The sequence below is a fragment of the Capsicum annuum genome, chromosome 1 (genome assembly GCF_002878395.1).
Source record: "Capsicum annuum cultivar UCD-10X-F1 chromosome 1, UCD10Xv1.1, whole genome shotgun sequence".
NCBI classification, from domain to species: Eukaryota; Viridiplantae; Streptophyta; class Magnoliopsida; order Solanales; family Solanaceae; genus Capsicum; species Capsicum annuum.
In genome coordinates, this window is record NC_061111.1 from 54,337,869 (window position 1) to 54,353,917 (window position 16,049).

The following is a 16,049-nucleotide window of genomic DNA, read 5'->3' on the forward strand; positions in this document are numbered from 1 at the left end:
TCTTGCATCAATTCCTAACATAACACAAGATCTATTCGGCATGTGACTGAAATTCTAGTAAAAATCCTGACGATCACCGCGTACAAAAGTTCAATAACACACTTTTGCTTAAAAAAATACTTCAATTTTTAGCAAATCAAATTCAAATTTGATATCCAGCCAAGTTTAATAACAATTGTTTGCTTAAAAAAAATACTTCAAGCTTTTGCAAATCGAGTTCATATTTTCAGTTGTTAGAATCACTCAAACCTTCAAATGTCAATAAAATCATCTTGTCTACTTCAACAAACCAAATAAATAAAAAGTAGCAATTGTGTTCAAATGTCTTCCATCAAACCAATCCAAAGTAGCTACAAATAGAAACTCAAGGAAATTTCAACCATGTCTGGTTGAAATTTATTAAGGGATATAGCATTCAACTTCTCAACTCTAAAATCAGCCAACAGAAAAAAAAAAAAAAAAAAGTTTAGGGGGTGGTGGTTGTAATATTGTTCAACAACCATAAAAGCCTTTTACATAGCAGATGAGCCTCCAAAAAACCTCTTTTCCTTCAAGCTTTCAACAGTTTCTTTGATGCTTTCTTCAAGGGTAGTAAATTCAACACCCAAACTTTTTGCCCTTTCCTTTGATACTTGATAGTTTGGCATCAATGGGTTGTCATCACCACACCTACAGAGGTTATTTTGAAAAACAAAAATGCAGTTCAAGCAATTTCAGTGAAAAACTTTTACTTCCACGACTATATATATAAAAAAAAAAAAACACACAAAATCCCAAGAAAATATGTGGCAACGCTAAGAATTTTGACTTAAGGCGTCAAATGTGATAATGACTACAAAATAGTGTTTTGCATGTCAAAGGCGGATTATAACAAACTAGAACAATATCACTAGGCCAAGCAAAGTTGGAAACTTCACGATAAACTAAAGATTCAGACAAGCATGCACTAGGTCCAACTTCATATGGTCATTACTCCCTATCTATCTCGAGTCAAGTTGACAAGGTATCAAATTAAAGCTCTTTGTGTCATAAAACGGCTTTATTATGGAACATTCAATCTATGAATGACTCGAAGTGGATAAAGCAAACATCATATTAAGGCGAGTACGTAATTAAAATCACGTTATGAATATGATCAAATTTGACAGGATATTGCCCTTCACAGATTTTAAGATTTCATTCAGAAAAACACTAGCTTTTTATTGTCTCTTGTGCGCTCTGTCTCTCTCTCTCTTTCTCTCTCACACACACATAAAGTGAACAAGAATCAATCTACACATTCAACATAAAACACTATCAACATACTCATCTAATCACATAGCACATTTGTGTGATCAAAGCAAAAATAGACTTTTTTTTATCTGAATACTTACTTTTCTGGAAGTGGCATCATGGGATAAAGGTCACGCAATATCTTCAATATATCACAATAGTGTGCAACTCTCTCAACCATTAAGTATCTCCCATTAGCTGAAGGGTTCTCAAATGCGAGAATATGTGCATTTGCAACATCTTTCACGTTAACCCACCCAAAAGAGGCGTTTGGGTATGTCTCAGCACCTACATAGCATGGAAAAATGAACATTCTAAATGATGAAAAGAATGGTATAATATATGAACGAACAGATTTTAATATCGCAAGAAAAAAGGGGAAAAGAAAAGGCCCAGAGGTTACTGACCTATTAATGCATTTTCATCATTTATATCTTCTCCCTCAGTTGTTCTGTTTAGTTTAGTCTATGATTGGAATTTAAGCTTATAAAGGTGAATTACTTAGAAGTCTTCTAGTTTGAAAGGGAAGCCTGGTCACTAAAGTTCCCGCTATGTGTGTGTTTGTGTGTTGGTGTGTGTGTGTCCTGGGAAGGACCAGACCACAAGGGTCTATTGTACTCCAAGGTTGGCTCCCCTTTAGAAGTCTTCTAGCTTAAAGGAAAAACAAACAAAGTGCTCTCCCATCTAGTTTGAATAATACAAGAGACTTCACTTCTCTAGTTCAATAAGCATGTCACCCAACCATCATTCATCTTTGGATAAACTGTAGATACGATAGACCACCTGTTTTCTAGCCCCTCACTCATGTATTCTCCTCATTCGGGCCAAAGCAACAGGAAAACACCCAACTATAACAAAAAGACAAACAGGACCAGTATTTTGGATGAATTACTCTCAAATTTAACCCCATTGTTATATGCCACAAGAGTGTGGATGTTCTAGTCATATTCATATAAGGATTCTGATCCATTTACTTTAGTTAAATTGTTTGGAGAAATCTAACTAGATTGACCAGAAAGACAAAGATCTTTTGCCTTGGCCTTGCAAATGACCTCCTTAGTGCTGATTATGGTCTGGGTATTCGTCTACTTATGGTGCCCATAAAGCAAAAAATTACAGCTTGTATGTTCTTCCTTGGCCTTGGCATAGCACACAGCCTTAGCCTTGGTGCTCCACATGGCCTTGATATTCCATTTGTTAGATTTAAACATTTCCTAGCGATTTGACCCCACCAGATTGAGGTAAAGATCTAACTAATGTTTACCGAGGGTTCGAACCCCTCTCTTTCCGTACCTTCGTTTAATTCACCAATTTTACTAACAACAACAGTTCAAAAAACATACCATTTACCAAGTTCAAGACTGCAGCAGAGCTGGTATTAAGTGTAGGCTGTAACAAAGGACCAATAACCATAGCAGGGTTTACTACAACCATATCAATGCCTTTCTCCTTCACAAACTTCCAGGCAGCATCCTCAGCCAATGTCTTTGAGAGGACATACCAGAGCTAAAAAGCGACAGGAGAAGAGAGATGTCAACAATTGAAATCCAGAAAACATTATTTATATTCTCCCCCGCCCCCAAACCCCTTCTTTATAGATGGTCAGGCAGAGAAGAGTGAAGATCTCTAAAATATGTGAGTACTTTACATGCAAACAAACAAGGCCACTTACAGGACACATTGAAATTAATATCATAGCTTTCAATCATAACAGAACTATAAAAAGACTGTCGTCACCAGACATGACATGTCACATCTAAAACAGATGATATATGTGACCAAGATCAGATGATTCATTATACTTGAAAAGTTACTGAAACTGCATAGTTTTAAAACACAAATCTCCAAAATAAAATCTTTTTCGAATCCTACACCAACCAGAGAAGTGCTTGATAAACACCTTAAGAGGTTGTTTGGATTGGTTTATTTTTAAGTGCTTTTGACTTTTAAGTATTTTTAATTTTGGTGGCGTTTCGGAAAATTAGAAGTGCTTTAGGCCAAAAAAGTGTAAAATAAAGCCAAAAGCCAAAAGTTGGGTATTTCCCAACGTAAGGCTTTTTGCTTATAAGCTACTTTCTAAAAACCAATCCAAACACCCTCAAAGTAAGAAATTATCAAAAATTAAAGTTGACATAACTGCAAAAATAGAAACTTATGATATCAATAAGAAATAGTGCAGTGACTAAAAGCACTCAGAAATTCTTTAAACTGGATTAGCTTGTCATGTTATCAAGACCCATAAACAAATGGCTCCCCAAGAACTTTAGTTACAACCAAAGGTAATTTAAGATCACATTATACCTTCCTAGTGATGGCCGTATTGCTAAATTGGTTTGGACTTTCTTTTGTAGAGCTTGTGGTATCAATAGGCAGTTAATGAGCTCTGGTTGATATTAAAATAAGAGAAATGTGCCGGATCATTCTTACATCCATAGCAGTACCAATCCATGGTAAAAGTAACTTTAGGCGAAGTGCATCTAATTCATCACAAATCCAGATAGAACTTACAGAGGGTATATTTTGTTGCAAATTTTTTAGGTAATACCTCTGTCTGCTATTTAAAAATTTTGTAGATCCCTAGCGCTCCCAGGCCCCACATTCATGCTATCACACTATAATTTGGCTTGAGAGACATTAGCCAAAATATTATAAAACACACAAAAATGGTAAGACAAGCAAGAAGAATAGCTCAATACTAATTATTTCTATGAGTAATACCTTCATTTGTCTTAGAATCTGCTTAAGAAGAAAGAAGAAGAAAAAATATATGCACACCTGCTTTTCTTTGCAGTAGTCTGGACTGGTCCACCAGCTCTCATCAACCACAACCTCAGGCGTCCGAGGCTGACCACTATAAGCAACTGCAGCTATGGAAGATGTTAAAACCACTCGTTTTACTGATGGTGCTTTGGCACATGAACCTAGAAGATTGAGTGTTCCCTTAACAGCAGGATCAAGTAATTCAGCCTGAAACATGGGCAGATGTAGAGTTGATTTGAAGTGGGAACAAACTCTAAAAGGCCATACAAACAAGCTAATTTACTTCAAGTACCATTGAAGTCGGATGTCAGTTTTGTAAAATAGCTACTATTAAAATTATACACATTTCATTTTCTAGAGAACATGATTAATCTTATGCGGCTACCAAATGTGAACCATACTATAAACTAGTAAAAGTCCATAAACAAGGTCCATAATAACATTACGAAATCCTTAAACTTCAGAATTACACAACAACTACATTAAAAGGACAAATTAGTTATTCTAAAGCTATATCCTATAATTTAGTTATTCTCTTGTGATGTTCAAGACATTGTCGCAACTTTTCCTCTAAGGAAGTGACCCCTACTCAATGTAAAATTTCCTCAACCAACCATAACCGTATAGCTTTATAATCACAATACATGAGTTGATCCAAAGTAGAGAGTGGACTGTCAAGGACAATTTATCTTACAGACATAATTCAAAATCTTCTCGCACTATTTCTATTAGGTAAGCCTTGGAAACAGCTTCTTCAAGAAATGCAAGGTGAGGCACAATAGATCCTTGTGGTCGGGCCCTTCCCCAAAGCCTGCGCGCATAGCGGGAGCTTTGGTGCACCGGGCTGCCCTTTTTTACTATTTCTGTTAGGTACTTCATATATTAATGTGAGAATTTCACTCTAGTAGGTGGTAACAAGTAAATTTACAAGAGTGGAGAAGTAACAATGATGAAAGTATTTCGTGAAACTAAACTGTTACAGCTTTCTATGTAGTCTATTTTTTTACAAAATCCTAGATTTATTTACTAAGCATCTAAGCGTACAAAAGGAACTAGAAAGAAGAAGGACAACATATAGTGAAACTTTAATCCAAAAAAGAGAACGAATGAAATACGAGTGGGACCAGGCAAACGGAAAAAAATCAGATGCAGCGTAAATGGAATGCAAGTTATATAGTATCTGATTCAAGAAACAGGACACATGTTATTGTTCATCTGCATTAGCATCTAGCTCCTTTAATGTAGCACGAGGTTCACTTGTCACTTGTAATATCCAAAACAGAAGACTTGTCTTTGATGAATGGCAAATGAAGTTGAGTTTGTAATAACTAAAGTTACTTGATATTAAGCTAATAATGATACCGACTGCCATACTTTTATCAATATCTAGAAATCGCCATTATACTTTGGAATTCTTTCAGAACTACGAAAAATGAAGGTAAGCAGTTCAAAATCAGATTTACGAGAACGGAAAGGACCTGTGGGTCTGTAACAGAGTAGTAAAAAGGAGATGCTGTATGGAATACACCTTCACATCCATCAACCACAGCGTCAAATGAACCTTCTTCTAACAGGTTTGCTTTGAACAAATGAAGCCTCTCCTTGGCCCCAGCAAGGGAAAGCAAGTGTTGTGTTTTCTTGGGATCATCTGCAGGAAACATCACAATGCATTCAACACATAAGCAGTAAATATAACCTATGGCATCGACAAGAAATGAAATATATAATTTTCCATAGTTAAGATCTTAAAATAAGCGGACAGGTGAAAGTTCAAGTCCCAATGATGAGCAAAACAAGATCAACCTTTAAGATTCTTTTTTTTTTACTACACTGATTTTATTTGATAAGTGTACTAAAAAGAGAAAAGCCCACTCTAAATCACAAGGTGGGATTGTCTCAAAGGATCTAAAATCTCTCCAAATCGATATAGACATAGCTAAGAACACAATACAATTGAAGAAAAGGATCTGCAGTGCATAAGCACCATGCCATCTAGTTCGAGAGTGAGGTGTGGTTAACTGATTGACTGTAACCTGTTCTGGAACTACTTGCGAGTTAAATTGCTTTGAGAGATAGTTTCACTCTATCAGTGGGTCAGGATTTAAGGATAGTGGGTGCTTAAAAAATTTAAAAACTGAAAAAATTAAAAAAATAACCTCAATGAGGTTCGAACCCATGACCTCCTTCCAATGAAGCACCTTAAAATCAACTCAAATGCCAATGCACCCAACCAACTTTTGTTTTAGTGGGTGCTTTTATATGTTTTATACCTATTTTCATATATTTTCTATGTAATTATACCTATTCCGCGTCGAGTTTAGTGGGTGCCGGAGCACCCCAAAATACAAGGTAGGTCCGCCCCTGCACTCTATGTTGCTCGAATTCTCCAAGAATGTTGCAGCACCCGTGTCTGACCCTTCAAAAATGCTCTATTTTTGGAGTATCCGACACACACCTGTCATTATTTTTGAAGATTCCGAGAAACATAGGTTTACTTGACGTCAAATTTTGCATTTTACGCCATCATTTGTATGTATAAATAGAAAATCAATATTTGTATGTCAAAATAGAAAATCTATCTTACCATAATCACAACATCATTTAGTTTTAAAAAGTTGAAAAACTACCTCAATTGTACCCATATCCAAAGCCTTCTATCAATCTATTGGAGCACATAAGAAGCTTAATGACATCAAACCAGAACAGGCAATAAGATATTGCAGAACTTAGACAAATAAATAAAAGTGTCCCCTCTCCAATAGCTTAAAAGCTCGTTTTCTTTACCTAAAATTTAATTGAAGATTTTAAAATTAGGCAGTTCATCCAATTCAATATGGTATCTGTGCAGGTAGAGGTCCTATGTTTGAGTCTAATTGTCACACCCATCATTTCATTAAAAAAAAATTCTCATTGTAAAATAAAATCACATGTTCCACCCAAGAATGTGGTTTAGCGGTCAATAAAGTGGGTTGAGAATCACGAGGCCTCAAGTTCAAATCCCAACGAAGACAAAAAATCACAAGGTGATTTCTTCCCATCTGTCCAAGCTTGGTCATTGAGATATGCCAAAGCTGTCCCGGACATAACAGTTATCAAAAAAAAATCAACGTGTGGCCTGAATTAAGATAAACCGAAAAAAAAGTGCATCCCTCTATAAGTAGTCGTGATAAGGAATACGGAATAATAATCCAAGATTAAAATGCAGGATTATTTAACCATGCATTTGGTTGGGGGGGGGGGGGGGGGGGTATTTGTTACTAATCCCATGGGATAGACTTTTGTTTGTCTATCCCATGGATTGGGATTAATTATCCCACAATATATATGGAACAAATTATCACATTGTTATTATGGTACAAATCCATATCTCCCATTTCTCCATCAAATTGCAAAAAGAAAAAGGCATTTTCCCAAGAATATCAATTGCATGAGAAACAAACCAACAATTTTTTCATAAAAATCAAATCCAAGAATCAAAAAACCCCCCACCAAATTCACAACCCATATCCCCATTTCTCCATCATATTTCAAAGAAAAAAAAGAACTTGGCATTTTTCCAAGAATATCTTTTTTTTTTTTGGATAAAACATTTCTTTCCAAGAATATCAATTGCATGGCAAACAGACCAGCCAATTTTTTCTTCCACTTTTTTTTTTCATAAATTAAATCCAAAACTCAAACAACCACACACACACACAAAAAAAAATCACAACCCCATATCTCCTATTTCTCTATCAAATTGTCAAAAAAAGAAAAAAAAAAAAACTTTACATTTTATGATAATAATAATAATAATAAAAAGAGAAAAAGAGGGAGAAAAGGGAGAAATTAACTGGGATCACGAACGGATGCCTTAACAGTGTAACCACGATGGAGCAAGAATTTGACAAGCCATGAAGCTATGTAACCTGATGCACCAGTTACACACACTGTTTTCGATGCTGTCACACTCATTTCGATAATGATGAACAAAACCAAAGGGACAAAAAAACAAAAATAAAAATGTGCAGTACTTTTTGGGTATAAAGAATTATGGAAAAAGTAATAATATAATTGAGAGATTCTCCTTAAGACTAGCTACTCTTATGTTGTTTCCTTTTTTGGTAGTTAATTATGGCTAGTACCTATTTTTGTTATAAATGTATTTAATGCATCTAATAAGATCTAATTGGCATCTATTAAAATTTAAAATATTTGTTTTTTAGTCAGAAATTAGGAGTTTTTTTCTTTATAAATAGATGATTTTATTCATTGTATTCTTAATGTTTTATGATCTCTTATCCCTCAAGAGAAATTAAGAATTATTCCTCTTCTCTCTATTTATTCATGTTCTTGTTTATATTTTTTTATTCTTATTTTTATATTTCATAACACGTTATCAACACAAAATTCTGCCAAACAAGGTGAGATTATAAATCTAAAGTAATTTCAAGGTTAGTAACTTTATGTTATTTGTCTTTTACTACTAATAATATAATTATTGTTGAATTTGAGGAAAAAAATTGGTTTAGAACTATTTATGTTTTAAATTTATTCCTCAAGAACAATATTATCAAAATGGATGATAATATGTTGGGTTCAAGTCCTATCGGTTTACGCCTAGGACGCCTTTATATAGATAAGTCGTTGAGTTTGAATCTCAATACACCATATTGATGATATTATGATGACTAAGGCAAAATAATGGGTGTTTGGTGAAAAGTGATAAAACATGTCCCATTAAGTATGCTTCATTCCTTGAATTGAATGTGGTGGCAATAAATTATATGTATGCTTCAATTTGCTTTTGTAGTAGCTATCATAATTTGATACACGTAAGGTATGATTATATTCCATTCTTGAGAATGAGAATTTCGATTATTACAAATACAGATCTATACCCTGGGGTGAATGTGACTGTATATACACTTGAATGTATTCTTTGTTGTGAAGATATCACAATCCATCTCTAAAAGAAGTAGAATAATTGAAAGATTGAATATCTTCAAGTTACTGTGGTAAGAAACATGTGAAAAGTTACCAAAGCATGATGAAATCACATGCCATAATAAACTAAGAATTTATTATTTATTGATACAAAATTCATGTCAAAGTAAACAAGAAGTTTACTAAAGTAAAGACACATGTCATGATACACTTGGAGTTTACTAGTACAAGTAAATTCATAAGTTGACATGAACGATTGTGACATCCCGAAGATGTGCATATTGCGTATTAAGCATATATTGAAGAATTCAAAAATTCTTCATGAACTTTAATGTTGCTTGTTCTCATGTTACGTTGGTTGGACCAACTAATTTTGGGATTGAATTCCTTAAAATCTGAAAAGTATAAAAAATGAATAAGGGCCCGTTTACCTATCATGTGATCTATTAAGATGCATCAATAATATGATCACTATGTATATTTATTGTCAACCTGCAGTTTGACATTCATAAAATTGTTTGCTCAACAAAATTGAGTCAAGAGCATAATTTTCAGATTGTGTAATTAAGACAATTTATTTTGATGATGATGGTTTAGCATCGAATGCCTTCGATAAATAGCTAAACCATTGCTAATGAGAATAAAGCTTCATGTATTGGTCTGAAATATGATATGTTGCATACAATAACACTTGTATGCATTAGACCAATAAATTATAATTAATTCCCCCTCAAAGTTGGTTCTAAGTCAGGAATTACACGTTGTCCATATAATAATTTTAATGTACGGTATACGATTAATAAATATACCATGATGCACAAAGATGGATTCCTCAAAGAAGATAGAGGATGTATGTTAGTTTTTCTAACATAAGGGAGAGATTATAAGCAGCTATGAAATATGTTAGGAATTATCATCAGATCCTCATTCAAAAGATAATTCAAGTCAAATGTCGAAAGCATTTCATGCTTAAGCTGCACGTGCTCTTATTTTGTGTCCCTAAAGGACAAAGTCTATGCATGCGTGAAGCATGGTCTTAAAGAGCAAATAAGGAGCAAATAATCATAATAAGAAGGCAATATGCTCTTAAAGAGCCTACGACATAACACTTCATGAAACCTTATGAAAAGTTTAGGTACCTGAAAATAAAGAAGTAACGAGATCTCAAAATGTTATGCCACATTGTGAACTGATACAAAATGAGAAATCGTCGATAATATCTTTGATACAATATTGACGCAATAGTGTAAAATATTACAAGGGTCTGAATTCTATGTTTATTTAAGCATGCTGACGTAGAAACATATATCAAGTGACATGAAAGAATGCATCTTGGTAAGTGTAAAACTTATTAGATTTGTATTCCAGACACTTGAAGATGTCACACATGAAATGTTGAATATTGTCATTTGACAAAATTTATATGAAAACTTCTTTAAGGATTCAAAATATAAAAGTTTCTGGGAAACTTATTGATAATCCTTATATTGTATAAACTTATAGCTTGAAAATTATTGAAACTCTTGGAGATTTTTCAAAAGCAATAGATTATTTGCTGAAATAAGAAATATACCAAATTAGATTAGTTATGAAGTACCATATCTTAGTGCAAGTGGTGCACTAATGTATCTTGCAAATACTACAAGGCTTGATATAGCCTTTTCAGTCAATTTGTTAAGCAAGGTATATTTCTGCTCCTACGAGGAGACATCAAAATGGGATAAAATACATAAATTTATTTTATTCTAAAGATTATAGTCCCGATCTTATTGGTCATGCTGATGTTGGGTGTTTATTTGACCTGCATAAATCTTGATCTCAAACATGTAATGTGTTCACATGTGGGGAAACTGTCATATCTTGGAGATATATAAAGCAGTCTATCTAGCCACTTCATTGAACCATGATGAGATAATAGCTATTCATGAAGCTAGTCGAGAATGTGTATGGTTGAGGTCCATGATACATGTCATTTGAGAATAATATGATTTGAAATGTGATAATGTACCCATAATTTTATATGGATATAATGCAACATGCATAACACATCTTAAAGGATGATTCATAAAAGGAGATAGAACGAAGAACACTTTATCAAAACTTTTCTATACATGAGCTCCAAAAGAATTATGAAATTAACGTAATAGATTCGTTCATGTGAAAATGTGGCTGATTTATTCACTGAGTCTCCTTCAATTGCAAGTTTCAAGAAGATGATGCATAAAATCGAGATGCAAAGGTTCAAGGATATTCTCATTAAGGGGAGTTGATATGCGTTGTACTCTTTTTTCCTTACGAGGTTTTGTCCCACTGGGTTTTCCTTGTAAGATTTTTAATGAGGCAACCTAAATGCGTATTGTTAGAGATGTGTACTCTTTTTCCTTCACTAGATTTTTTCTAATAAGGTTTTAATGAGGTACATTATCTATCTAGACATTCAAGGGGGAGTGTTATAAATGTATTTACATTATAGTGAATGTCTATCAAGATCTAATAAGATCTAGTTGATATCTATCAGGATTTGAAGTATCTGTCTTTTAGTTAGAAACTAGGAGTATTTTTTTCTATAAATAGAGGGGTTTTATTCATTGTATTCTTAATCTTTTATGATCTCTCATCCCTCAAGAGAAATAACAATTACTCTCTATTCTCTCTACTCTTCTTTTTTGTTCTTTATTGTTTATAACAATTTTATTTTATTATTTTCTATTTTATGTAATGCTTTTCATAAGTAATCACACAAACCCTTGTACTTATTTAAATTTATAAAGTGAATACTTCTATTTTTTTTAGGAGAATACTCACAAAAATACCTGAAGTTTGACCGGATTACCAGTTGAGCATACTGAACTTTTCGGAGGTCTTATTACCCCCCAGACTTTTTTTTTGTATTTTAATGACATATATCTGCCACTTGGCCCATTATATATTAGTCACGCGCAGGCGTCAAAAAACGTTAAAAACTTTTTTTTTGCCAAACAGCCCCTAAATTTTCTAATTATTTAAAGCTTTTTTTCTTTTCATTCTTTCTCTTCTCTCTTCTCTCTTCTCTCTTCTCTCTTCTCTCTTCTCTTTTCTTTCTTTCCTTTCTTCAACAATGGTTGCTCCATTGTTAATTGAAATTGAATTCTTGAAGATTCCATTTCAGTTTCCATTCTTGAAGATTAAAGAAAAGTTCCATTCAATTGAAATTTGACGTAATTACAACTTCGTACTTGGAACTTGAAATTGAAATTGAACTTGAAATTGAAATTCCATTCCATTGAGATGGCGTAATTGAAACTTGAAATTTGAAATTCAAGTATGAAGAAACTTTCTTCATAATTGAATTTGAAAACTTTTGGAGTGATAAGAATGGACTTAGAATTTGAAATTGACTCAATTGAATCATTTAGAATTTGATTTGTAGGAGAAATTTGAGTTGTGGAATCTTTAATATGGTTGTAATAGTGAAAAAATATTGAAAACTGATAAAACGGAGAAGAAACAACGCGTGTACCACACTTCCCATCGAAAAAATTGGGTATAACGTTTTTGGGGGGATTAATTTCACTTTAAAAAAGTTTGGTGGGGGGGGGGGGGGGATTAAATTCTACTTAAAAAAGCATAGGGGGTAATAGGACCCCCGCAAAGTTCAATATGCTCCACTGAAAATTTGGTTAAAGTTCAGGTATTTTCGTGGGTATTATCCCATTTTTTTTTGTTATTTGAATTCTTTAATTCAGTAAAAAATAGCTTTTTAATTTCTTTTTTGGTTTAATAACCTGAATGTGTAACACAAACGCTGACATGTTATTACAAAATTAAAAAATAATGAACACAGAAAATTACGTGTACAGGGATTAAAAATCAGAGATTTTTTTCTTTTTTTTTTTTCATTTTTGCTTCTCAACAGATTTTTGTATTTAACATTTTTCACTAGCGCCTTTAATTTCACTGATTTTGATCGGTTGTTGTTGATTACGGAAGTCGTAATTAAAGCTATTGGTGTAAGTTATCTTAATTATTGTGCTAGTTATTGTATATTTGAGTTTGTTTTATGGTTTTCGTTCGAGCTAATTATGTTGGTTTTGAGGTTTTAGGATTTTACTCAATTCGTAATGTTTTCGTTTAAATTTTTTGGGGGTATTTGCTCTGTTTCGTGTCTAATGCAAGTGTAGAAAGTATATGTAGTATTGTTATGCCTTCCATGACATATTTTGTGATTTTGATTAGATTTTAGGGTTGTTTTTCGTAAAATCATAATTGAGATTGAAAAATTTGAGGTTTTTGCTTTCTTTCTTGTCTAATGTTGGTGTTAGATATATATGTATTAGTGTTATGCCTTCAAACCTTCAATGGCATATTTTGTGATTTCAATTAGATTCTAGAATTTTTTTTTATTAAAATCACAATTGAAACTATTTTTTTTCTTCAACTAGCTTGGGTATTGTAGACATCAGTAGTCCATTATAACATATCAAACACGTGGAGAGCAATCTCGACATCTTTTGCTTTAAAATTTATAGTTTTTTGTTGTTTTCTTTTAAAAATTACGCTTTTTGCTTTTTTTTTTTTTTTTATCTTTAAAAGTTAGGGCTTTCTATATATATGTATAAATTGACTAATTGTATATGTTTTCTTGCCATTGTACAAGCATGGTAACTAAATGAATTTAACAACATTGACACTTCAATTCAACTATAGGGGTTATTTTTTGTCGTATCCTGGAAATGAAATTTGTGATCCTGAAAAGATTAGAGTAGATGTGGATGAGTTACATATAATGTTGTTTCATAAATTAGCACTAGAATTAGGTGTTGAAAAGGTTGAAACCTTTGAGTGTAGAGTTAAAAAAAAGAGTGGTTAAAAAAAAGAGTGGTTATTACATATAAAAACTAATAGTGATGTTTTAGGTTTTTTCAACAGTTTAATAGCTGGAGATTTTGTTGATGTATATGTAGTACACCAAATTTGTGAATTTAATTGTTGATGATGTAAATGAAGTGAAATTTACCCAAAAGTTATCTTCGAAAATAGGAGAATCTAGTGTCCATAAGTCTAGGGTCGATGTGGCAATCAGTCAATCATTATTGCTATTTTGAAATGGTGATGTGTCAAGCCCTTCACTACTGATAGGGTTGATGTGTCTTCATCTCAACTATTTGATAAAAATGAAAATGAGTATGTAAATAAAAATCAGTCTCCTAGAGTAGGCAAAGGAAAAGAGAGGGCTTCTTTAGAAGACTTAGAGGAAGGTTAAGTTAATGACTTCTCCCTTTATCACCTTTAAACTTCTAATTCTGAAGTAGTTTTAGATAACAATGGCAATAATTGTGATTCACGTTATGATGTTAATGAAAACATTGATGATTTGAGTTACTTGAATGAAAAGTTTCTTCAAGCTAGACAGTCTAACATTAAAAAACAGGTTAAACAAAAGACTGATAGGGTGAAACTAGATGACATACCATCTGGATCTGTAGGTATAGATGCTGCTTTTGAGGAAATTTATAACAACAAAAAGGCTAGATTTGAAGGTGAATTGGATGGGAATGACCCTTATTTTGATAGCTCAAATCCTGATAATGACGTTAGTGAAGAAGAAGGTGATCATGTTGATGATGATGAAGTAGTAGTTCCACCACCTAGAATGTCACAACCTCGTCGCGGCAAATCTTGAAAAGTAATCCTATCACCCAAACTGACAAAGGAAAAAAAGACAGAAATACCCTCAGGGTAAGGCTTTTAAAATGAAGTCGAACCATATAAGTATAATAAGTGTGGAAAGAACAAAATCAATAATACAATCATAACTCTCAAAACTTGATGTCAACAATATAAGAACGTATCTAGTACAACTCGAATTCAAATGAAATAAGATATTCAAATACAAGAGAAACTATGTTTCTGAAAAGAAAGTAAAGACACAGTCTAAAAAAAAGGTAGTAAAATACATCCGAACGCCTGAAAGTCAGCCACTACCTTGAAAGCACTAAATATCGCCCAAATCAATCAAGCTGGGGCACACTCGAACTAGGACCTGCATCGAAAGGTTAGAGTAGGCGTGAGTATGAGTCACTTGTACTCAGTAGGTATCGTAGGCCGATCAAGCAAAGTAGATAATAACACTTACAAAATACACATAAAGGGCATGTCACATGCAATTAGAAAATGTCCCACAATGGTAGCCCACACCGCTTGCACTAATAGTTCTATAATATTCACATATAATACAACAAAACACCATAAAAGAATACAAGTATATATTTATACCACATATAAGCAAAGAAACGAGAACCACATATACTAGGCATCAAGTACAAGTAAGAAAAGATAGATTAAATAGGCATATGTACAACCACAGTAGCAATATAATTATGGAATAAACACCACATAAGGAATGCAAATGAAGATGATAATGACGGTAATGATGATAATGAGGGTGAAGTATGATGTTGTCGCACAATCTCTATAAATACCTACGGAGGCAAGCCTCCCGATATAGGACCCATGGAGGGTTTATCAACCCATAAACGACCTCATATACACCTACAGAGGTAGCCTCTTGACGCAGGATCCATGGAGGATTCGTTAACCCGTTACAACCAATATCCATGACTCTCCTCCAGCATAACCTTCGAAGAGGTCTATACGATCCAATATCCATGACTCTTTTTCGACATAACTTTTGGAGAGGTCTATAAGATCCAATATCCAATACCACTATCTATGACTCTTTCCGACACATCCTTTTGAGAAGATCTATAAGATTCAATATTCCTAGTGTTTCCAGAATCTCCAGTATTTCTAGTGTTTTCAATGTTTTTCAAGGGTACATACATAACATAAGACACAAATCAAATACAACATACAATAACAGGTATACATATATAAAGCATACAAAAAACAATAAAATTATGTGTATGATGTCATGAGGATGATGGTGCAATATTCACAATAATTTCAAAGAGTATTTCCACAACTAACCACAATAAGTATTTCCATAACCAATCAATATACCAATAACATGAGTCAATTATCCACTCATTATTTTCAACCATTCATGAATTTCCACATATATCATATGCCAACAAGTATAAATATATCAC

The 16,049-nt window shown here is 33.3% G+C and overlaps 1 protein-coding gene across 1 annotated transcript; it reads right to left on the reverse strand.

The window, feature by feature from the left end:
• Positions 1 to 294: 294 nt before the first annotated feature.
• Positions 295 to 8,136, reverse strand: LOC107874768 (phenylacetaldehyde reductase). The gene is made up of 6 exons (XM_016721515.2): positions 7,866 to 8,136; positions 5,511 to 5,680; positions 4,048 to 4,239; positions 2,616 to 2,778; positions 1,374 to 1,560; positions 295 to 669 (listed from the first exon to the last, which is right to left on the reverse strand). Exons 1-6 carry the CDS (start codon positions 7,984 to 7,986, stop codon positions 513 to 515), a joined length of 990 nt encoding a protein of 329 aa, XP_016577001.1. The 5' UTR covers positions 7,987 to 8,136; the 3' UTR covers positions 295 to 512.
• Between the last annotated feature and the right edge of the window lie 7,913 nt (positions 8,137 to 16,049).

Excerpts from the sequence above, each read along its gene's own strand:
- LOC107874768 (XM_016721515.2), bottom strand. The coding sequence starts at position 7,986 with ATGAGTGTGACAGCATCGAAAACAGTGTGTGTAACTGGTGCATCAGGT. Across the intron at positions 5,681-7,865 it reads GGCATCCGTTCGTGATCCCA|ATGATCCCAAGAAAACACAA; the intron begins GTTAATTTCTCC and ends TGTTTCCTGCAG. Across the intron at positions 4,240-5,510 it reads ACTCTGTTACAGACCCACAG|GCTGAATTACTTGATCCTGC; the intron begins GTCCTTTCCGTT and ends CCCATGTTTCAG.